Source organism: Cavia porcellus, unplaced genomic scaffold, assembly GCF_034190915.1.
Source record: "Cavia porcellus strain 051 isolate PalLab524CR breed Dunkin Hartley unplaced genomic scaffold, mCavPor4.1 scaffold_12, whole genome shotgun sequence".
NCBI lineage: Eukaryota > Metazoa > Chordata > Mammalia > Rodentia > Caviidae > Cavia > Cavia porcellus.
In genome coordinates, this window is record NW_026947495.1 from 54,727,164 (window position 1) to 54,752,452 (window position 25,289).

The window sequence follows — 25,289 nt, forward strand, 5'->3', positions numbered from 1 at the left end:
ATCAATTATTCATATTTCCTCTTCTATGTTCATCAAATGCTGTTGCAGCAAAAGTCCCTTCTGTACTTGCTACTATGTAATTTATCCCCCCCTTGAGAGGGATTATCATTAACTCAAAATATCATGTTGCTTGAATTATAGCACTGTGATTTTTATATTGTGAAATAGCTTAATTTTTCTGGCCTAGAAAAGGAGAATCTTTCAGTGACTTTTGTTGTATTTTTGCAGGATGCTATGAAAACTATCAGTACAAATGTCCTTAGGAATAGTTTATAGCTTTTAATCTGCCAGTATAATAACATGTGATGTTGAAATAATGATCAACATGGCAGCAATTATTTTCAGTACACATTACTCAAAGTGCATCGACAGGACTGGATACTTACAGCTCACATAAAATACAGCTGCTGTTAACTACTTAGCTAACTGTGCAAACAACCACTTGAAATAACCTAAACTTTTGCACATATGCATGTTCCATTATTTTAGCATATTGTTTGAATTTTAAAAATTTCAAAAATGGTTAATTTTGAAATATTTGAGTGTATACTACATATCACTAAATGTTCACTATCTATGAAAAGGATGTAAGAGAGTCTTCTACATACTATGTTTACATTTACTCATATGAAATAGAGCAAATGTCATAATATGATACTAATATAGATTTTATTGTGCTCCTGTACATTACAAAGGTACACTGGGTTCTTAAAATTTTAGTGACAAATTGGCTGTTACATTGGTACCACTGTTAAGATTAATTCTTGATACTATGTCATTGGATATGATTCTAATTGCTTCATGTGAATTATCTCATTCTAACTTTACTGTATGTGAAGTCGTACTCTTCCCAGTATTTTACAGATGAGAAAGATGAGGCCTACAAAGGTTAAAAATGTGTTCAGGAAACTCAGAGGATCATGGCTTATTCTGACTCCAAATATAGTTCTGGTTCTAGAACACGAGCTCTTAGCCGATGTGTATGCTACACATATATGTACATCAGTTTTATTACCATAAAAAGTATTTATCATTGTGTGGATAAATGCTTGTGCACTTTCACTGTCTGTTTCAATTTTCTGTTCCTGCACAAACTCTATTGTGGATTTAATGTAATTGCTTTGGGTCATTATGTTCACTAACCACATCTTTCTTATCCAAATGTCTTCTTATGGAAGATACTTTAAATTGTTGATCTTTTTTAAAAAAGGAAAAAAGACTATTAGCTTCTATTATAGATACACTGGATTTATCCGTAAAGGCTATTCTCCATGAAACAAAAAAGATGCATGCAAACACAACTCATTTTTATGAATTTTATTGTTATATTCTATTACAATGTGTAAGTCTCAAGTGTAGCTACAGTGTAATTTCTGACAAACACATTTTGAGCATTCAGAGATCTATGAAATTTGAAAAGAATTCTATGTAAACAGCATTGTTATATTCATGGCTATTCACTTATTTTCATTAAACAAATCTTGTTTGTTTTCCTCAACAATATAACATAATGAGCTACAGGTATTTTAAAAATTGTTGGCCTCTATACATAGATCATACAGCTGGCCAATTACTGGGCTATCCTAATTTAACTTTTAATTTAGCCCTGTTTTCATTATTTTCTTTAACATTTCTCTGAAATTGCTATTATGGATGGCATATTTACATATACATTTTGTTTTTAGGCTTTTAAATAAAGCTATCAAAATTCTATAAAATCATGCTAAACATTTTGGGTTGAGATTTTCAACATTTAGTGTTTAGTCACTTACACATTTTGCAAAGTAGACCACAGACAGAAAGAGGTAAAAAGAGATTCCACCATATCATACAACTGTGTGTATCAGTTTGTGTTCAAATCTGTTTGATTCTAGCTTATCCTAATTTAAGTTGTGCAGTGTAACTGCCATTCTAAAGCATTTGGTGAAAGAATTTCTATATTAGTATGACAGTTCCTTCAGAAGAATGGTATCTACCAGTTAGTACAAACAGCAACCAACCCACATGAAAAGAGATGGCTAATTTTACTTCAAAGTACTTAATGAACTCAATGCCAAATATTGTTTTTAATTGATAAAATATTGGAAGCAATCACTTCTGGAACAAAAGTATATCTATAAAAGCTAAACATATTTTAATTTTATGAAATTATAGGGTCAGCAAGAAACAGGTTCAGTAGGAAATAGGAAAAAGAACAATTTTGTAATTGATTGTTTTAACTCCTAAGAAAAAACTGTGTTGGGGAACTGGTTGCTAATATTTTTATTTTACATGAAAGTCAGGCAGTGTAAAAATATTAATAGTAATCCACAGACAAATATACATACTAAACATCTTTTGATACTGCATCATATAAAAATTCATAATGCAGTTATATTTATATGGTTTATAATAATGAAGATGAATTGAATCAAATTTAAAGTGATAACAAGTTCTTAAATGTGTTAAAAATCTTACAAAAGTAATATATTTTATATGGTTACGTAATTAAATCATCCAAACTATTTTCAACAGCATTATAAGGTATGCAGTGCAATGCTTTGTAATATAATTAAACACTTCATGGTACCTTTCATATTAAATTAACAATTGGTTTGACTAACCTAAGAAGAATGATTAAGCATAGATGTAAAGAATCTTTGGTCCTAGATTTAATTTCCTAGGAACCTTAAGATAAATGTCTAGAACTAATAATTTCTGTATAGATGTTGTAAAATATATCAAAATTTAAAAACATTCCAGACATAAAGTTCTGTGGAAATATCTTTCTTTTTTATTTTTCTTCTTATGGCTGTGTTTCTTAAGTTTTTCCCTTTCTTTGACTCTCATTCTCTACACATATGAATTCACCTCTCTAGGCATGTTTAAAGCTTCTCAAGTGGACAAAACAACAAAAATATGTGTTTTAATTATTTATGTAAAAAGCCAGGGATACAGCTCAGCATCACAAGCATGTGCTTGGAAAGCACATGATGGTGGGTTCGATCTTTGGTACCAGTATATATATAATTTATGTTATGCTTTAAGTTTAAAAAGCAAATTGATGAAGTATGCTTTACATATTTGCTTCAAAAATTTCCTCAAAACTCTTCTAAATAAATCCATTGTTTACTTGGGAAACTCAATTTTTGCCTATGCATAGTTAAGGTGATAGAAAAATGATTTCATGTTCCTGGAATAAACTCATGAGAAAATGTACCATGAGCATTTATTTTAAATTGTTATTAACAAGGACTCTTTTCTCTCCTCTATCAATAGTTCTTGAACCTCTCTATCACTGAGCTAGATCCTCAGCTCTTTTTATTTTGAGACGAGGTCTTGCTAAGTTACCTGGCTGGCCTTGAATTTGTGATCCTCTGGTCTTGGCCTCCTGATGAGCTAGAATTTTAGGTGTGTGCCACTGCACCAGCTGAAGGGCTTTTTAAGAAAACTGGATATCCAATCATTAGTAGAATGATTACAACTAGAATAAAATGAGTATTGTGTTCTTAAAGTTATAAGCCCAGGCTAATTTATTGACTAATGAAAAAATATACTTCATGTCATAGAATCTTAAGAAAAAAGTGACATCCTCTTTATTTTGTAGATGGAATTACAGAGGTCCAAAATGATTACTTCTAAAATTTAAGAGTGTGGGCTAGTAGCAAGAGAGAAATTTCATTAGAATCAGTATCTGAATGCAATTCATTCATGTGAAACACCTGGCAAGCAGGTGTTAAAGGCCTGCCTCGTATTATCACGTGAAAGCTTGACAAACACATTTAGGATAGTGTGTAAGTGATGCACTAAATACCACGCCTAAGCCATTGGGTCCTCAAACACATACTGTGCTATCAAATAGCTAATTGAATATAAGGAACTGTTTAATTGAAGGGAAATATCAAATATACTTAGTGATAAATGATAACTAAACAAATTTCATAAGAAAGAAAACAGAAAATGACAAAAGAGTTGGCCATTATCAGGATTGCGAGGGAGAACAGGTTAGGGTTACATTATATAAACAAAAGAATTTTTTGGTTGCTTTTTCCTCAAGTATCTTTATATTTTTTAGGAGGAATGTGATAAATAGTTAGAATAATGTTTAAAGTTCTGAGGTTAGGGTAGGAACGAAGTGGAACATATAAAAGATAGACTAGCGAGGAATGGTGACATCCTCCTGTAGCCCCAGCTGCTCAGGAGGATGTTTGGGGAGGATTGCTTGAGCCCAGGGGTTCAAGAACAGCCTGAGTAACACAGTGAGAGCCCACTAAAAACAAAACAAAACAAGACACAACACAACCCAACACAACACAGGAGATGACATGCAATGTTTGTGAGTCAAGATGGATGAGAGTCCGGGTAAAGGAAAAACATATGTTGAATTTAATAGCCTACATCTGTTTTTTAATCCCAAGGCATTTTATAGGCACATACAAATTGGTTTGAATAGATTGTTAGAATGAATTTAAGCACCTCAAAATATAGAATGACCTCGCGTCATAGATAAGTAATTGTAGCTCACTAATAACAAGATTTTTAACTTTACTAGTTAACATTACTAATGTCCATTACTTTTATCAGGAAATTCATTGCAAAGCCAAGGCAAAATACTTTTAATGATTTCTAAATAGTAGATATTTTCCTATGTGTGTTTGTGGAGTGTGTGTAGGGGGTTCCTGTATTTACAGAGGAAATGTAATTTGAATCTAGTGAAAAGATAAAAAGGCAGATGTGAAAATTGTCTACATGGTCTTCTGATTTATTAAAAAATTGAATCACCTTTGCTTGCTGCAATCAACAATCCTTACAGAGATACTCTGATGATTCTTACAGAATCATTTACCGATGCAAAAATAGCCATCTGCTAATGCTGCTCCTGTGTCGTAAAGAATCATACCTACTGACGGCACTGCCTTTGAGACTATTTTGATAAAAAGTGTTTGGCATAGACCTCCTTAAAATGAGTCTTATTAACACAAATAAATCACCTTCACAGGCTGTAAACAATATGTAAAAAATGAAGCTCTATTTTTTGCTTTCCTTGCCATCTTTCCCTTTGTCTTCCTTCTCTGTTTCGTCTGTTTCATATTTCTCTTGGTCTGGCTTTGTCACACTATCATATGAAGGTGGCGAGATGGTAGATGGAGTTGCATCTGTTTTTTCTGGGCTGCAGTTCCCATTAACATTCTCAAAAGCTATTTCTTTTTTATCAGGCAAGTCACCATCTCTGTCTCCATCTTTTATGTAGATACTTGATAAATTTTTGACATTTTTCCGTAAGCGGTAATGTCTGTAAGCACGCTGAATGACAGTAGCAGACACATCCTCTTGCTTTCTTTTCAGTGTAGTTGTGATAGGTTCATAGGACACTTTAGAAGGATTTGCAGACATGAACCTTTCTTCCATCTGTGAACGAAGAGAGTCCATCTCCCCACCTTCACCCAAAACCCGCTTTGTAAAAGCAAATAAGATGTCCAGGCAGTGGATCCGGTCTCCACTGACCATGGGCAAGTCCATGGCAATGAGCTGGACTTTGTTAGGTTTTGCTATGAGAAGAGGGGGATCTAGGGCAGCCGCAAAATCCGAGAGCTTGCTGTATTCTATAAACTGAGTTGCATCAGGGTCAAACTTCTCCCAGACCTCATAGAACATCTCAAAGTCATCCTCACTCAGGGGTTCGGTACTCTCTTCAGTGGCAACACTGAAGTTCTCAAGGATGACAGCGATGTACATGTTCACCACCACCAGGAAGGAAATGATGATGTAACTGACAAAATAGAAAATCCCAACAGATGGGTTCCCACAATCTCCTTCAGTTAGACTTCCTGGATGAACTTTGTGAGGGTCACAGTCTGGAGGTCCGCTGTTGAGAATGGGTGCCAGCAGTCCGTCCCAACCAGCAGAGGTGGTAATTTGGAACAGGCAGATCATGCTGTTGCCAAATGTCTCGAAGTTGAACATGTCATTAATTCCAGCTTCCTTCTTAACATAGGCAAAGTTGGACATTCCAAAGATGGCGTAGATGAACATGACCAGGAAGAGCAGGAGGCCGATGTTAAACAAGGCAGGAAGGGACATCATCAAAGCAAAGAGCAGCGTGCGGATCCCCTTGGCTCCTTTGATCAGGCGAAGGATTCTGCCTATCCTGGCCAGACGGATCACTCGGAACAGGGTAGGGGACACGAAATACTTCTCTATCATGTCCGCGAGAAACATACCTATATGAAGAAAAAGGGGGAGAAAAAGGAGACATTGAAATATTCTCCTGTTGAAAATCATAATTCCAATTGTTTTCTGCCATCTTATCACTTATGAATTCAAGGCTATTAAATTATACTGACTTCAATTTCTTAACGTTAACAATTTGAGCAATTCTAAATGAAAATTCATAGACTTACTATTGTAAGAAATTTCCTATTATTAAGTTCACACACCTCTTTTCCCCTTCAGAGTATAGTATTTTATGATTATAAGGATAAGGTCTGCTCATGTAGAAAATTCAAGGAATACGTGCCAAAATAGAAATCATGTATCACCTCAAATACAACTAGTAATAGTGAACTAACATTCAATATTTCACTGTCACTTAGATATTCTTCTATGCAAGATAATACATGTGTGTATGCACAGGACCGTTACACATGATTTTGTCGCTTTTCTTTGTAACATGTTTTAGTCATTGTGTCATATATCACACATTTCCGACACAAATAACAATTCTTGTAGTGGTACAATATCCTGTCTAAAAATCACATATTGGAGAATAGCAATTATGGTTTATTGCTAATTTTTTTTTATTTAAAATGGGTATCTCATCACATTTTGTGATTTGCATGAGTATGTGTTTTGATAATATCTAAATAGAAGCTGAATCATACAATATATTCAAAATTTTTGATGTATTGCCTATCTCCAGATAATCTACTCAAATCCACACTTGAATAGCAGTGTTTATAAGTGCTCTTTCACTGTGTTCACTTCACCAGTACTATACTTTAAAAGAAAATGTTTACAACATCTAAATCAATCTATTATAATTAATTTGCTTTTTTAGAAAAAATAATATGTATTTTTCTAGTTTGTTGAATATTTTAAGTTGCTTTAAACTTTTCTTTTTTTGCTTATTTTTCTTTATTTGCTTATTTTTCTTTAAGAACATTTCCTATATTGTTACTGATCTAACAAACTTTTTCTATTAAGAGTATTGAGCCACTGTTAGCCTTAAACACTGCATAAAATTTTCATATTTCATATTTGCGCTTGTTGAAATACATATTTTTTGTATAGTCAGTTTTCTCTCATTTAATATTTTGAATTTTACACAATCATATCCTATGCTGCCATTTTCTTTTTGGATTCAGATTTAGATTTGTGCCATGAACTGTAACAGCTATTCAAGTTTGTGAATATAAATTTATTAACACATATTTTCCTCTTGACTTCATTTTTTAAAAATCTGTAACATTTGAATCATGTGATCTTTTTACTGAGTAAATTAGTAATTCTGTATATATTGTAGCTTAAGTTTTATTTTTTGTTTTTGTTTTTTTGAGACAGGGTCTTGCCGTACAGTTCAGGCTGGCCTTGGGCTCATTTTGTGGCCCAAGTTGGTCTCACACTTGCAAGGATCCTCCTGCCTCAGGCTTGCCAGTCCTGGTATTACAGGAGTGTGCCACCATGCTTGGCCTGTAATTTAAATTTCAGCAATCTGTTTGACCTTTTATTTTTAAGTAATGTTATGTAATCATCAGTGTTAAAATAGTCTTATAGTAGTCTACATATTGAATATGATAAACTGTCATGGTTTATATCTGTATCCCCCAGCCCTCATGAGTTTGCATTGTTCAATTGTGATGGTTCACTGTATAGTGCTTGGTTTGATGGTGTCAGTGCTACACCCACATAGGGGTGGAGCCAGGATGTGATGTAATGGCAGGAAGAAGGTGTGTCTTGCTCTTTGCTGGTTCAAGCTTGCTGTTTGCAGCCTCCATGAACTGCGGCCCAGCCATGCCCGCCTGCCTTGGAGCCAACTGAGTGTGGACTGAAACCTCCAAACACTGTAAGAAATAAACCTTTCCTTTTCCAACTTGGGCATCAGGTATTTTGTCTCAGCAACGAGCATAAAGTAACTAAGACATAAGCCATCTCTCATTACTCTAGTTTTTCACTTATTTCAGTCATTTTTGTCTTTTACTTTTTTAATAGAACTCTTATATATTAGTTGTTAATAGATGGTTTGTCTTACTTATATTGCAATTTAATGAGATATTTTTCCCAATATTGCCTTTTCCCCATATACCCGTTATTAATATTGGTACATGTAATTTTAAAAAAAATCTGCCTTTCAGAATTACAATTGAATTTATTTTTGGTTGATTCTTTTTTCTTTAAACTAATGTCATAATGTAGTGAAGATAAAGATCATTTGCTCTCTTATTATAATATATGTACTGCTTGTTTTCATATTTAACTGCATTGGTCAAAATTATTTAAAAAAACATAGTATTAGAAGGATTATTATTTTTCTATTTAATTCCATTCTTCTTTTTCTTGTTAGTATGAAATCACTACCTAAATTTTAGTTCTCTTTTATGTCTAACTTTAGTATATGGTGATAATATCACTTTTTAATATTTGATTTAAAATATTTATTACAAATTATGTGGCCAATAATACTATGGTTATAGGTTATGTGGTCTTTAATTTTTCTAGGCTTTTGCTATCATCTTTGAGTTTCATTTGCATTAAATGATCTCCATAATCTGTCTCATTTAAAATTTATAAATGAGTATAATCCTAAAATTATTTTATTTTGCTATTTAAATCATTTATATTTTGGGTTTCTCAGATAAGAGAAATCATGTGATATTTAGCTTGCATCTGATTTTTTTCATATAGCATTAAGGTCTCAAGGTGTATTTATTTTTCTACAAATAACTTGCAAGTGTTCTTTTTATGGTTGATTAGTACTCTGCTGTGTGCATAAGCTACATTTGTCTTTATTCATTCGACTGGTGATGGACATACAGGCCATTTACCAAATCTAGCTACTGTGAGTGTGCTGTTGTAAACCTGCTCATCCATGTATCTGAGACATCTTTAACTCTATTCGGAAGCTGCAGGGAAGGGGTACACCTAGAACAGAGGAATCTGACAGGGAGGATTTTGCTTTGGCTATAAGCTTCCCTCCTTCTTTTATTATACTAATTTACTTAAAAGTAAGTTTACATTTCACAATTCAGGGTCTTCTCTGAGCATCTGTGGCTTATTTCAGGTTAACATCTAATTAATAGTTGTCCTTACCTACAATGGAGAGAATCACAACCACAAAATCAAAAATGTTCCATCCCACTGTGAAGTAGTAATGTCTGAGGGAGATGAGTTTCAGCACACACTCTCCAGTGAACAGGATAATGAACACGACGTTTACCCAGTACAGAACATTGGTAATTTCCGCACTCTGTCCCTCTTTTTCCACCATCATGGTTACCATATTGGAGCAGATAAGAACCATGATGGTGATGTCAAAGGCTTGATTTGTTACGAGATCAAATATACATCCTTGGAACTTGTTCTGTAAAAGACAAGAATGATTAAGTATTTTTTTTTAAAAAAATTTATTTAAAAGGAAAAAGAGAAAAAACAAAACAAAACAAAGCAGTGTAAGGGTACAAGTAATACAGAAATCCAAAAAAAAAAAAAAAACAGTAAGAAATCACCAGTTAATATATTACATATTATCATCTTAGAGATAGTTGCTCAAATCACAGTATCAAAGCATATAAAGTGGACATTCAAACAGTGAGACTGCAGACAGTTGTGTTCAATGATCCAACCAAGAACATTAATATGGTCAGCTATTTAACACCCCTAAACACACTTGCAGTTGTATCCTTTAGAGCACTTTTATTCCCTCTCTTTTTTACAACAAAATTTACACATTTTGGGTTTTATTACTCCTTAGTTATTATTACTTTTTTTTTGGGAGAGAATAAAGTCAAATATGGCAAAACAAAGCTGTCAGTCAAAACCAAGGATAGACATAGCACATGATGTAAAACAGAGTACAAAGTTATCAACAATGGTTATCAACAATGTCTCTTGTTTCCTTAAAAAGAATTGTCTATCTCATTAGATATTATAAAGTTGAACAAAACAGTAGAGAACAAGACCAATAAAACTTAAGCATTGTAAACATTACAGGACTTCCAAAGGACACAATAGTCAAACTAGAATGGGCATCTTAGTGAATCTTATTGCCTTCAAAGTAGTTGCCTATACCCTCAAATTTGATACTATCATACAGAATGGAACAGAGTCTAATCAGTCAAAACAAGATAGTGGGAGTATTTTAAGCAGTATTATATATGTAGATGTGCAAAAAAACCAAGTTAAAATAATTTGAAATTTAATGTGATATATTCTATGTATTTATATAAATAGTTTATACACATATATAATTACCCCTGGCCGGGGAATTGGCTTTTGTGGCTTCTTGGATCCCAGCTTTTTCATAGCATTGTAATATTTCTTCTGTTCTTCTGTCATGAAAATATCTTGACCTCCAAGGTAAAAAATTAAAAAAAATCTAGTTAAAACCAGAATCATTGTGTATATTTTCCTTTTGAACTTTAAAATAAGTTAAAGATGTAGTAATATGAAAATTTTCTGCATTTTATTGCATATACAGTGGTTATAAAATCTGTCTTAAAAGCTATCTGTGCTTAAGCACATGAGCCTTCATATCCAATATAATATATAACACACAGTCATTACGTAGAATAATTAATGGATCATTTACATTTTATGTACCAAAGTTAGAGTATATGCTGATATTCCATTTTATCTACTACTACTTGTCTTACTAGGGATTTTATTGCTAGGCAACAAATATACTGGGAATATACTACTAACAACAGTTAGTAGTAGTAAACATTTCTTTTGATGACTTGGCTAATATTTAGGACTCTTAAAAATAGTAGGGACCAGAAAAAAACTGTTAAAATAATTTATATTTATTAATATTTATTCAATACTCTATCAATCATTTATCAGAGAAAAATGAACAAAACACAAACATGTTTCCATGTCTATATCTGCACCCACAATTGTATTCCTGTGTGCATATTTACCTATTGCATGATATATATATATATATTTATACTATAAAATATAAATATATTTAAGTATCATTATATTAAGCATATTTATATTTTATAGCATAAATATATTTTGATTTAGAGCTGCCAAGTTATCCTATTATTTATACAAATATTTTAAAATCCAAAAATATTTGAAATTCAGAACACTTTTGGTCCTAAGCATCATGGGGCAGAGGACACTCAAACTTACTTCAAGTAGTTGCTATTAACACTTTTCAGAAAGCTAAAGCTGCTTTTAAAAGGGTTGTTTTACTTGGAAGTTTCTCGTGGGTGCCCAGGTCTAAACTAAGCATTTATGTAGATGAAGCACATAGTTTTCCCATTTGTACATTGAACTCACAATAACTTAATTCTAATCTTTGACAGTATGCACATGATTAAATATTAAACCTAATTTTTCACAAATGTATTAAGGGTGAAAAGAGCACTAATGTGGATAATGGATCCTTGGAAAATCTAGTAAGGTGCGATACGTCAGAAAGAGATATGAGTAACCAGGTGGGGTAGCACACCGCCATAATCTCAGCTACTCGGAAGGCTGAGACAGAAAGATCTCAACTTCAGGGCAGTCTGGGCAATGACTGAGGTCACCTATTGGGTGATATTCAGAGGCTGAGCATCTGTATAGTATGCACAAGGTCCCGCGATCAACCTACCCTATTTCCCCGAAGAAAGAGAGGGAACATAGGGTGAGAGAGAGAGAAAAAGAAAATGGGGAAACATTGTGGGTAAAAACATAAATTGTTAAAAATAAAAGTTAAGAATGAATACCATATCATGGGACCCAACACTGCACTGTGGTCTTTGTAGTCAAATAGACCTTTTCCCTTCCTGTGAATAGTTAATCATGTGTACTGATAGCATTTCAATGCATGTACCTGTCTTATCTTGAGAGTCCGCACCTGAAATCATTACCTTTAAAAATTACATATCTCATCCCTGTAAAGTTCTCTTTTCCTGTAGGTTGTACCACAGTCACAGTAACCCAGCTCATTGACAAGAAACCCTAAAGTTACACTCGATCCCTTTAAAATCATTACTATCAATCTCCCGCCTAAAATAGCCTGATTGAATATATTCTATTCTCTACTGCCACAAAGGTGTGGCATACAGTAAATGTGGTCCAGATGGCAGGTAGAGCAGCGGCTGAATGAAACCTGGGCTCTCTCCAAGCATTGTGAAAAATCACTGCTAGATTATTTTTAATAGAAGCTCACTTTTATAGTATTTAGAAATAGACACTTTATGGATGCCAGATTATACACAAGTAGCACAACCTCTCTGACAGTTAACTGTGATACTTATGTCTTCTAGACTACACACGTGAGGTGCTTTGTGCAGGGTCTTCACCTTGGAAAACTATCAAACATCAATACTTGCTCATATGTTCCTCTTTGTTCCAAATGCCTCATGATGTGCTTAAGTTCCTACTAAAAAAATTTAGCATAATATTTTCATATCAGCTTTCAAGAAGGGTCAAAGTCTTTATTTTAATACTTTTCTTCTCAAATCTAAACTCCACCCAACCTCAAAAGATTGCTGTTTCTTTTGAATTGTAGCCTGCTTTATCAGCACTGTACATTTGGCCTTAAATTTCTGTTTCTGTTCTGTGTCATCTGGATTACCCATTCTTTTATCTCCTAGTCATTACATGTCATTTTACCACTCTTCCCAGACCGGCTCAAAACTTACATACTCTATAAACTGCCCTACAGCTGTATAAATTTTTCCTCTGACTGCTCAGGTACATTTTTATCGTTCTCAATTTCTCTTACTGCACTTATCATTGCATTATAATGTAGTATCTGGGGATACAATATCATAGAGTGTGTAAAAGAATACACTAGTCTAGATACATGCAATATACTACTATCTCTGTTTATGCTCTATTGATCTTGATAAATTAAATATTTGCATAATAACAACAACAATAATGCTTTGCTTGACATTTTGAATTGTTTCCTTAAGAAGATATGCGAAAGATCTAACACTAGAACTTCATTCAGAAATAGTGATTTTCAGGTATAATTAAGGCAAGATCATATTGGACTAGGATGAGTCCTTAATCCGTCATAATTTGTGTCCTTATTAGAAGACAGAAACAAATGCATGTGGTGGCAGAGACTGGAGTTATGCTGACATGTCAGGGAATGTTTGGGCTATCACAAGCTGGGAGATGCAAGAAAGGTGCCACCTAGAGGCTTTGAAGAGCATCACCCTACCAACCCTTTGAGTCTGGACTTAATTGTCATTAACTGTATCATTTTCTTCTGCCATAAAATAAATGCCTTGAGCTCAGGAGTTGTACAGTATGTTTTTCTACCTTAGCACAACACTAATAGATAACATGCAGAATACTGGCTCAGAAGACGGTAAAATAACTACTTGTGAAATGTGTTTTAGATAAATAATTAATGAAATTTTCTGAATTATTTAATTCTTTAAAGGGGATATTGGGGAAAATGTGATTTTTGATAGATTGAGTAAAATAAGTGTTACTTAGGAAGTTATCCTTTTCACAAAAATATGTAATATTAAGCATATCTATAATTGTTTACTTGAACTTTCATTTGAAAAATAAAGTGCTAATGAAACTACTAACCGAAGTCAAATTTTTAAAATTTGGAAAATAATTTTTCTTTTTTTTAGTATAATAAAAGAAACACTTAAATACTTATCTTCTTTTTTTGTTGGTTGAAATTATCTATGATGACACCAATGAACAAATTAAGAGTGAAGAATGACCCAAAGATGATAAAGATGACAAAATAAATATACATATAGAGGTTGTATTCATATTTGGGCTGCTGGTCTACCTAGAAAATTCAAAAAAGAAGTATGTTTACAATAACATTCATCATTTTCATTTTTTCACTCTTGACAGCTTTTTCTTAAAACTGCTTCCCTAGATAAACTTGTATTTTAAAGGCTACAGCATTGTTGAGGCTTAAACTAGTTTTTAAAAAGCTATTCAATTTTAAACAAGTTCTTAATGGATGTTTTGTATAGTCTTCAGATGACTCTAATGGGACTATTCATATATAGTACTTGCTTTCAGGTTGGTAGGATTATTTAGTAACTAAACAACCTAATGTATTTTTATTCCCCCCAGATAAACCTTGTAAAAGGGAAGATGCCATAGTTATGTAAATTTTATTATTTTTGCTTGGTTATAAAAATACCTTCACTATATTTCATGATGATGTGAACTGGTCAATAAACTTTAAATTTTCTTAGCATGAAATGTATTCCACATAAACTCTTCCAAGAAAAAAATCATGTGACAAATTAATATTTGCTGAGCATTTATTCTTGCGAGCTTGTTATAAGTATTCCTCTTGTACTTTCTTACTTGATCCTCCTTAACAACTGGATGAGGTAGACACTGGGTTATTTTACTTTCACAGAGAAATAAGCTAAAGTTCTAGAAGCTAAAGTGCTTTGCTCAAAGTCAGTTGCAGAGCTTGGTGAATGTGGTGGTACCACTGTTTGAGTCTGGCTCTGTCTCCAACACTGTATTCATGTTATGAGGCCACTATCAACTTCGTTGCATCTGTACACACTAAAGGCTCCATGGCACTATCCTTTAAAACAAAGAACTAAACTAAGGAGATTTTTTAACTTCTAAGTTTTAATGAAAATATTGATCAATACTTACATTAACAGAATCAACTGCTGCATACATAATATCCATCCATCCCTTAAATGTTGCCTGTAAATGTCACATTTATAGAATCAGAATGTGAGGCTCTCACTCTAAAATTATCATAAATATAGTTTTGTCTATTCAGTCTTATAATGCTTATTATATAATGTTAAATTAGTAAGTTTTGCTGTATTTCAATACACCAATTAAATATAATGCTTCTTTAAAAAGGAGAATGGACTCAAATCATATTCTATACCTTGGTCTTAATTATTTCTAGTTATTATAATTTCTTACGAATTTTGAATATTATTTTTTTTATAAAAGGAGAGAATTTTATGAGTATGGCAGGAAACACTTTTTCTACTTTTAAAGGATTTTCCTTTATCACTAGGAAGTCCTTCTCATTCCCCTGTAGGGTAATAGTGAAAGTCCAATGGGATTGCTTTTGAAGCAGTATTTAGAAGGTGCAATGGTAGGGACTCAAGATACACTAAATAGTTAATTGTGGATTAATAACTCAAATGCAGCAAACTGGTGCTTCTTAACCATGTTTATACTCACATAATCTCAGAAAGATAAGCTTGATTTTAGAAGTCACCTAGTGCTTTCTCTTTAATTTCTAGTTTATAGAATATTTAAATCATGACCAAGCTCTTTCATTGCATATCCAAGTATTTACGGAAAGAGTCACTTACAACTTGAAGCAAAGACAGGTAACCCAGTCCAACATTATCAAAGTTCACTTTCAGGTTTTTCCATCGCACGTCAGTGGTACCATTCATAAGGGCAAAACACTCAGAACGGTTTTGAACTCTAGTTTCCAGAAACCGTAACCCATCTGTGGTGTTAACACACTCATAGAACTTGCCAGCAAACAAATTCACTCCCATGATGCTAAATATTAGCCAGAATATGAGACATACGAGGAGCACGTTCATGATGGAAGGAATTGCACCGATTAGTGCATTCACAACCACCTGGTATTAAACAGAAGGAAAAAACAAGGAAGATTAGTTAAAAGAAAAGGTTATATACACATTAATGTTGGGTTAAAGAAATTAGAAAACTGCCTTTGAGTATTTAAGCCATCAGCCAACTAACTAGCATGTATATATTAAATGGCTATTGTATTCTCTATCATATACCAAGAAAACAAATTGTAACATGAGCCCTGTGATCAACAAATTCCAAAATTAAATGTGTAACACCGTAAAATTACTAGTCAAAACACAATACAAAATAACAAAGATGGCATCACAGTTTAAACAAACCAAAAATGCTTAAAAAGGCCAATAAAATTTGCACATTCTAGAAAAGAGAAAAAATATAGAGAAAAAATATAGAGAAAAAAAGAGAAAAAATGATAGAAGAGAAATTTGATGTGCATTTAAAGTTCCATGATCCTAGAACTACCAGCATTAAAGGTTTCCCCATTCTAGAAAAGCACTAGTTTATATTACGTAGAGTTAAGACTATGTGTCTTAATAGTTTGAACCCTTTGAATTTAAGTGGTTCTACAAAATGAGAGTAATCATGGATTTATTATTCTAAACTGAAAAATATTTTCTACTTAAGTACTTGGTGAAATTTAGGTAGTGCTCTTCTCAGTTAAAACACAATGAGCTATAGTTTATCTTTAAAATGTTTCTTATTTTTACTGTACTGCATTTCCTCTGATACTTATTACCAGGGATCTTGCCACTTCAATTTTCCTCCGTGGCAACTTTTATAGTATTTTTACTCTCAGATTTGCTGGATTATTCCATCCTTCAAAACCTACAAATCTTTTAGCACTTCAGTTCTAGTCCTACAAATGTGCTAAAGGTTAATTTACTGGGAAAATAGCATTGTGGTCCCTCTTTCTTTTCCAGTATACTAAGTGGGTTCTCAAGATGCTTCCAAGTGGGGATTTTGGTATTGCTCACCAATTACGAAACTGTCTAGAACAGAGGTTGGCAAACATGTCCTTTAAGTATTTTTAGCATAGATAGGTTTTGTGATCTCTCTATTGCAACTACTCAACTCTGCTATTGTGGCCATAGGTCATATATAAACGGATATGACTGTTTTCAGTACAACTTCCTTTGCAAAAAAGTACTCAATTCGGTTGTAGAGTGTGGATTGCTGACACGTTGTTCACAGCAATTGTTATTACTCTGGAGTCCATGGACTAGTAAAAGTTTCACTGGAAAATGAAATAACATGATACTCATTGTGGTTATGCTTTGTTTTTAGAGAAATGAACTTTTATCAAATCCTTATAATGTATGTGACCTCCTAAAAGAAACCGAGAGAGACTCATAGCTCTTCATCTAGGCTGCCTCTGATTCTCATTTCCTACTACCTCACTATCTTTACTGTCAGAGCACATGGATCCTTCTAGTTATTTCCCCAAACACCTGGCACACTCAACTGTGTACCCCTCGATCATGCAGTTTCTGTGCATTGAAGGTCTACCTGCCTGAGCTTGGAACTTAACTCCCTTAGTCATGGCTCTAATGTCAACTCGATGAGAGGGCTTTCTGCTCTGTAGTATTCCTGTGGCATATTGTACTTCTTATTTAATAACAGGCACCACATACTGTTCCTGTGTCGTCTCTTCAGTGATGGTTGACTTTTCACTCTTAGATGGACTGGGACCTATCTACCAATGTACTATGGGCTTTTCATAACACAAGAGCTCATAGACAGTGTTAAAAAGTGTAACAATGCAACTAGATGACCATCACTCTGATGAGACATCAGTCAAGAGGGTCAGTAAGCTTAAGGAGTCTAGGGATTCCAAGGAAACTTTCCACAAAATGCCTCAAATGTATTATTTGATTTTTTTTCTCCAAAATAACCATTTTCTGCAAAGAAATATTTCCTCCCACATGCGTAGCAAATACAAGTAAACATTTTTGTCCTCAGAATATATTAAAATGCTTTTCCAGTACTGAAGTTGAAAAACAAAAAATAAATAGTATAAAATTATACACTAGTTTAATCATCAACGGACAAATATATTTTCTGTCTATGAAAAACCTATACACTATTTGCTCAAATACTTGTATCAAACACTATTACTGGATAGAGTATAACAATCAACTAACTATCAAAACATTAAATTAATAGCAAGAATCCCAATACTATATTTCTGCACAAAATGAACTGTAGCTTTAATTTTTATTCTTATAAAGAATTTATGAATTTTATTTGTGAGTCTTTTTTATAATCATGATCTTTATTACATCTGTGACTTATATCAACTGGTACACTAATAAGCAGAGTATCTTCCCAGTGATATAGCTCAGTGGCACACTGCCTGCCTGCCTGGCAAGTGCAAGGTCCTGAGTTCAATTTCTTGTGAAAAAAAATAAGCAGAGTTTACAGTTAGATTTACATTAGCAAGGTTTATAACAAGAATCTGCTAGGCTGAAAGATTTCTATATTCACATGAGGCTGGGTAAAACTCAGATTTCTGAACCCAGAGTTTTGATTTATTAGGGTGTGAGCTTGAATGAATCTGCAATTCCAAAAAATCCTCAGATGATACTGATAGGTGATCAGTAACTACATTTAATTAATCAGCAGACTAGACTTATCGCCAAGTTAATTTGCTTAGAGACAATTGTTAGAGAAGAGTCAAGGGAACAAATAAGATACAATATGATAAAGGTTATGGGTATCTGATCATAAAGCGAGGATGTTCTGTTGTGTTTACTCCTGGGCAGACAGGGCACATGAAAATTGAGATTAAAAGTAAAAAGATGTTTGCCATACTGATGCTGAGTTGGGGCGGAGGCATCAGGGGGAAGCAATCCAGGCTGAGGAAAAAACAGAGGCTATGACAAAGCAGGTCAAATCTGAAGAGGAAAAAAATTTTTAAAAGGTAGCAATAAATGATGATATAGACTAATTAGAGAGAACAGAGTTATTGTCCTCCATGTGTGTTATGAAGAAATTGTTGATTTAATGCAGGCCTTAAACCTAGATTGGAGCCAACCATGGTGGTGCATGTCTGTAATTTCAGCACTTGGGAGCCCGAATGAGGAGGACTACTGCAGGTTTGAGGCCAGCCTGGACTACAAACAGAGTTAAGTCCAGCCTAAAATACTCAGTGAGTCCCTGTCTCAAAAAACTGGAAAACAAAGAAAAAGAAAAGGAAGCCTAGCTGGTAACTGTTATGTATTGCAGCTTGTTTGTCTCTATTAAATGTTTCTCCTTTTAACTAATAAGCAAACTTAGGGCAAATGAAACTTTTAGAGTTTTAGTTTTCTTTAAATGCAATTTTGACGTAATTTCAGTTATTTTGAAGCACTATTTTAAGGTAATGAAATTTGTTCATTACCCATTGCAATTTCTTCAATAAATATTATTTCAGCATTTGATATAGACAACTTCTTGATTTGTAAATGAGGGGTTGTTTCATGACTAATAGTGATGTATGTCATCTGTTAAATTTCTAGTAGTGGGAAAAGTCATTTACTTGGACAGTTCAATTACCTAACAATATCCTATACAGGATATCCTATACTGATTTATTCCTTTATTGAATCACATGCAATGAAATACTGTGTGTATATGTATATCTGCACTTATATATATATATATATATATACACATATACATATATATAAAATATTATATATATGCATGCATGCATATATATATTTACATAAACAATGTGTAATTACTATACTCCAGTTTTTTAATATTTTATATGCCAATGGAAAAATAGTATATCAATAAATTCAATATTTCTTACCCTCATTCCTTCAAATCTAGATAAGGCTCTTAGAGGTCGTAAAGCTCTAAGTGTTCGAAGAGATTTAATTGGCCCAAGGTCTGAGTAGCCAAGAGTGTTAGCAACTAAAGTAACCAAAGAGACCTGTAAAAAATAATATTTTCATTAATTACTTCAAAGAAATGATAAAGGATCAAGAGGAAAAATCAGTTCCAAAGATCACGCAAAGAAGTTCAACAAGTCAGATGAGCAAGAGGCAGTTTTCTCCAACAGAACACCTTTCAAAGTTAATCAGAATAAGAAGAAACCATAAAAGGAAAGTTTCCTATTATATCCCAATAGAAATGATACATTTGTAACCCGTGGTTATGCACTTGCTTATTAACTTGCAAAGTTTAATTAGAGCAATTAACAAAACTTCAATTGAAATAAAGCACATGGCACAACAAAACATGATTCTAAAGCTGCTCTAATGTGCGGCACTGACTAAATTTAATCATGACTGAATTAAGACGCTATCTCATGATTTATGATTTTGAGATGACCACAATTTCCAAAGAAAATTACTTCTATCATTCAATTACTCAAGGTGACAGTGCTGTTTTCAAGCAAAAATGTCACCAAAATATTCATGTGTTCAGAGGTGGAGCTTTTGGAAAGCGATCGACCTGTTGATGAATCCATAGCTGATTTTCTGTTTCTGTGTGGCCTGCTTTGTCCACGCGAATGACTGGGGCTGACCTGGAAAGTAAGTTCTTGTTCAGCCCCTTCCTCTCTTTCTGTGCCTTCTGCTGGTTCTCTGCTTCCAGACACCATGAGGTGAGTAGTTTTCCTTCACCATGCCCTTCTCTCATGCTGCTTGTGTCTTGGGAGTGCTGGACCAGCTAGCCAAAGCCCCCAAATCCTGAGCCAAAACAAACCTCTCCTGTAAGTTTTTTTTTTTTTTTTCTTTTTCCTTTTTATCGGTACCAGGGATCGAACTCACGACTGCCTGCTTGCAAGGCGGTGCTTATGCCGCTGAGCTAAATCCCCAGCCCACCTCTCCTGTAAGTTCCAAGTGTGTGGTACTTTTTCCAGTGATGGGCAAGTGACTAACACAGGCACCAGAGATCTACTATGTAACCACTTACCAAAGCAGTTCTCCACTATGTGAAACAGAGGACAAGAGCAGGCGGTCTCAGTGGGCTCCCATTAAGCACACACATGTTAGAATTTTATCATACTGGATAGACCAGACACACTGACCATAACCAGTTATCTTTTAGGAATGTGTGTTCTTATCAAAAATTATCTCAAAAGAAAAAACACGGCCAGGAAAAAAGTCATATACATAGTGAGTTTGAACTTCAGTGGCCTTAGATTTGGATCTGTAGATAAGTAAGCCACATTTAAAATATTCATTTATTCCATAGCGTGTAGCAGGAGGCAGTGTCTAAGAGAATGTGTAATATATTTACTGTGAACTAAGAGAGTGACAGAGATTCATGTTTTCCAAGAAAGAAGAGGAGCAACTGACACACAATTTCCTTATATTTAACTTTTAAGAAGTTAAAAAAATTCAATGCTCATAAGTTCATTGCTGCTGCCTTTTAAGACAAGCAAATTGATTTATGAAGCAGGAGGCACTGATATGACTGTTTTCGTGTATTTGCGTTAGAATATCTCACTAACATAACCATACTTTTTTCTTTTTAATTCCTTACAAGAGCAGAACTAATGGCATCACTTATTACTCTTAAATTCACTCAGTCATTCAGGTCTGTTATTTTCCATTTAAGTGCACTGAAAACAAAAGTATGCTCTCTTTTTAGTCAATAACAATTTATTACAATTGGAATAGGGAAGCAGTAGACCTGTTCTCCCAGCACATGTTAAGTGATACTGGATATAATATATATATTTTTTTGTCTTTTTCATTTTTATCACCAGGGATCGAACTCATGACTGCCTGCTTACAAGGCAGGCGCTTATGCCGCTGAGATAAATCCCCAGCCTCCTGGACATAATATTTGATTATTATTGAGAAAGCTAAAATATAATCTGTAATCAAGGACACATACACGTATGCATACATATATGTCTATATGTTTCTATACAAAATGTTAAATAAAATTTCAAATTTAAGTGATATACTCCCCTGATATCTGCATAGTATTTCTTTATTAACAAGATGTTAAATACTAAAAATCATCAGTTCAGATATTTACAATTTCTATTGTTAAAAGGTCATATCACTTGGTTTAAAAATTTAACTCTACTTATGATCTTTTACTTCTTAAACTGAATGATGACATATTTTGTAATATTTTGAAAGTTTTTAAGCATCTTAAATATTTCATAGTCTTTAAAAGATATAATGTGTATCATATATACACATTAAGAGAAAAGTAACACATTCTTTATACTTTTTTCTTATTTTGGTTAGCTTTTCTTTAAAACTACACTATTATCAGATTATTAATCATATAATGTTTTCTCTTAAGTTGTAACTAGATATTAAAAAAGTAAATTAAAAGTAAAATATCTAAAATCATTAATACTAGTTCAAAAATTAGAATTCTCTTTAGGAGAATTCTATGTGTTACATAATGTATAACTAAGCACTAGAAAATATTTTGCATATAATTTATACAAAAATTAAAAATGATAATACAATTTAATGTTTAATGTATTGTTCTATTAACGACAGAATTTATTGGGCTTTGAATAGCTAAGAAATTGAACTTTTTAGTAAATGTGTTGCCCAGGCTGTCCTCAGAGTTTGGATCATCCTGTTTCAGCCTTCCATGGATCTGACTTTATACTTCTATGCCACTATGCCCATCTCTGTGTTAAAAGAAATACATGTAACAAAGTAACTTATTTTCCATCTTCCAACTATGCAGCAGAATTTTAAATTTATTATTTGAAATTACTAGTGATTATTTCTGTGCCCTACTGAGATTCTAGAGATGAAGAGTAGGTGTGTGATTGAGATACGGAGAAAGTTATGACTTATTTGGTTCCTATTGCATTATGACTTAGATAAATATTTTGAAATTCTATATATTTCCTTCCAGTAACATAAACTCAGCTTTTGACCTATAGTTTTAATATACATTTTAGCTCACATTATCAGACAACTTGTCATTATCTTCAATCTAACATTATATTGTAAAAATCAGTATTTCCTCTAATTTAAGATTTTTAATCTTTCCTTTTCCACTACTACTGTCTAAGTTTTTTTCTCATTTTGATGTCAATATTAATAGGGATGATACTCAAATTACATATTTAAAGAAATCACATATTGTCTGATTGCAGAAAAATATATATATATATAATCCCATTATAAATTTTAGAATGGTACAGAAGAGAATTCATATTTGTGAAGGGATCTCTGTTCTAGGCTCACAGATATATTTTCACTTGTGGTACTACTATTTCTAAAAAACATACAAACTTATAGCCTAAAAATACATGAGGAAAAAATATAAATAAAACAGCATATAATGCTAGTAAAGATTTCAGAATAGTAAGAGCTATCTTTTAAAACTTATTTCAAAATACTGTACTTACATCAACAATTAAGAAATCTAGCCAACACCATGCATTGGTGAAATATGTTTTATACCCATATGCCACCCATTTTAAAAGCATTTCCAGAATGAAGATGTAGGTGAATATCTTGTCAGCATACTCCAGGATAACCTTTATGGTCCTTTTTTTTTCAATATATATATCTTCAAAAGCCTGTGGAGAATATATTGAAATTACAATTCATGTCCAACCTAGAATGTATGATTCATAACACAATAAGAGGCAATTGTAACTATGAGGGCACTGAAATAGTAAGCCATCTGTCTTTCTTCTACTATATAACTACTCATCACAGTAGCTTTTAGCCTTTCAATAATTGCTAAGAAGAAGCACTGAACAGGACTAAAAAAGAATAAAATTACTTCTAATCCTTTAAGAGTTGTGACTCTGATACCTGTGGGGTTTTCCCCTGTATCTGGTTCTTCTTTTCTCCCCATTAAAATTAAATGAGAACCATTCCTGGGTCAACCCTTCTTACAAACCTGTTCTCATCCTGCACTCTCCTTCATACCCAATCACAGGGCTGGAGCCTCTCTTTGGTTCTTCTAGGCTTATGCAACCCAGTGGTTACCACTATTTGAAGAACATATCTGGAGGTGAGGAAAGGTTTGCTAAATAAATAATTGCAGTCTCTTAATAACACTATAGGGCCCAAGTTTCTAAATTGTGCATCAGTATTTAATCTTTACCTAAATATTCTACAAACCACTACTAATTTCAATTCACAAATATAGCCATTATAATACATGACAAACGATGATACTGTAATTATTGCCATGAATCTTGTGCGAAATAATCTGAATGAGTTTAAAGAAGTGAGCTCTCTGAGACAGTGAAAATGATCACTGATTTAAACAGGTTGGATTAGAACTTTCTATTTCAAGTTGAAACACTATGTATTGTGTGAGAGGTAATGAAAGCAAAAAGACCTGTGTCCTTGTTGGTTAACATCATGTTGCTTGTCCAGGGTAATGGGATTGGGTCATTTTTATTTTCCATCCAACTTTTACCTTCAATATTTAAAACTTATCTTTTGCACTTCTCTAAGCTATTAATACTAACATTACATAAAAAATGAGATGTTGGGGCAGAGAGAATGGATAGATCTACTACAATGCACAAAGATGGCACCAGGTTGAAGTTTTGAATGCCAGTTGACACTGAAGTGCAGGGGAAGATTTCTAGCCACTAGGACTTTTCTATCCCTTTCTCCAAGTTCTGGAGCAATCGAGCCACCTAAAAATAAAATATGTCAGTGACTCATCCTTAACAACGACAAGGCAGTGGTTTGGTCATAAAGAAGCCTGTTCTTAGGACTGTAGTACTGGTTTATAGCAGGACCATCACTGGATCATCATGGAGAGACTCAGCTACCCTGTTTTTGTTCAAGAGAACTCACCTGCAGGGAGACCCAGCTCCAAGACTGGTCTTTTGAACATGTTAGAAATCAGATGAAGATGCCAGTATGTGAGTTATACCTGATCTGCGAGTTAGACTTTACTCATTTCAATTATAACTAATTTATTTTTTTAAATTTACTTTTGGTGTTTTAAAGTGAAAGACTGGGTGTTAGCTCTTACTGAATTGTGCTTCTATCATTAACCATTGTGCAACATTTTATATTCTATTTGGCCTCTTTATTGGTAAAATAAAAGGAGTAACAAAATTTCACAAGGTCATTTGAAAATTAAATGGGAAAATCCATGCAAAAATTTGAAATGAAATAAATATATACCAAATAATAGCTACTTTTTTATTTTGTAGACAGATATTTTTATATTTTGAATTTTTTAATTAATAGACTTTTATTTAAAGAACAGTTTTAGGTTTGGAGAAGACAGTGGAAAGTACAAAGTTAGATATCAAAAAATCTAGTTTAGTTGCCAAACTCCCTGAGTGAAAATATCAGCTTTTCAAAATTCCTTTTCCCTTTTCTTTGTCATAGTATTCATTAGCATCATCATTTGGAGAGTGCCCTTCCAAAAAAATGACTTCCTTTTTAGACAGTGTGAACAAATTGCTATTTTTTTAAATTTTAAAATTTCCTCTTAAGATATAGGATTCAGCATGAAATAATATGGAATATAAGACATTACAGACAGTATTAAGATTCCTACTTGCACACACAAATAGTACCTTTCTTATTACAGTATCTGTTTCTGAGCAATGAGATTTGTCCTGCTAGGCAGTT

The 25,289-nt window shown here is 33.3% G+C and overlaps 1 protein-coding gene and 1 long non-coding RNA gene across 13 annotated transcripts in view; one reads left to right on the forward strand and one right to left on the reverse strand.

Annotated features, from left to right (window-relative positions):
* Nucleotides 1-25,289, forward strand: part of LOC106025441 (uncharacterized) — a 188,363-nt gene that overhangs the window by 44,799 nt on the left and 118,275 nt on the right. For 11 of the 12 annotated variants that reach the window (XR_010050837.1, XR_010050836.1, XR_010050833.1 and 8 more), the window contains exon 3: nt 5,975-6,154. This is a non-coding gene — a long non-coding RNA (uncharacterized LOC106025441). Of the gene's footprint in view, nt 1-5,974; nt 6,155-7,966; nt 8,042-25,289 lie in introns of all 12 variants that reach the window. The other variant, XR_010050832.1, reaches the window with a different exon arrangement.
* The window catches only part of Scn9a (sodium voltage-gated channel alpha subunit 9), a 79,153-nt gene continuing 55,166 nt past the window's right edge, over nt 1,303-25,289 (reverse strand). Inside the window, exons 19-26 of the mRNA XM_063259204.1 lie at nt 23,078-23,251; nt 19,541-19,663; nt 15,489-15,770; nt 14,803-14,856; nt 13,823-13,960; nt 10,447-10,551; nt 9,286-9,556; nt 1,303-6,200 (exon numbers count right to left, since the gene is read on the reverse strand). Of these exons, the coding sequence (XP_063115274.1) occupies nt 5,008-6,200; nt 9,286-9,556; nt 10,447-10,551; nt 13,823-13,960; nt 14,803-14,856; nt 15,489-15,770; nt 19,541-19,663; nt 23,078-23,251 (2,340 nt within the window). The 3' untranslated portion in view covers nt 1,303-5,007. The remainder of the gene's footprint in view (nt 6,201-9,285; nt 9,557-10,446; nt 10,552-13,822; nt 13,961-14,802; nt 14,857-15,488; nt 15,771-19,540; nt 19,664-23,077; nt 23,252-25,289) is intronic.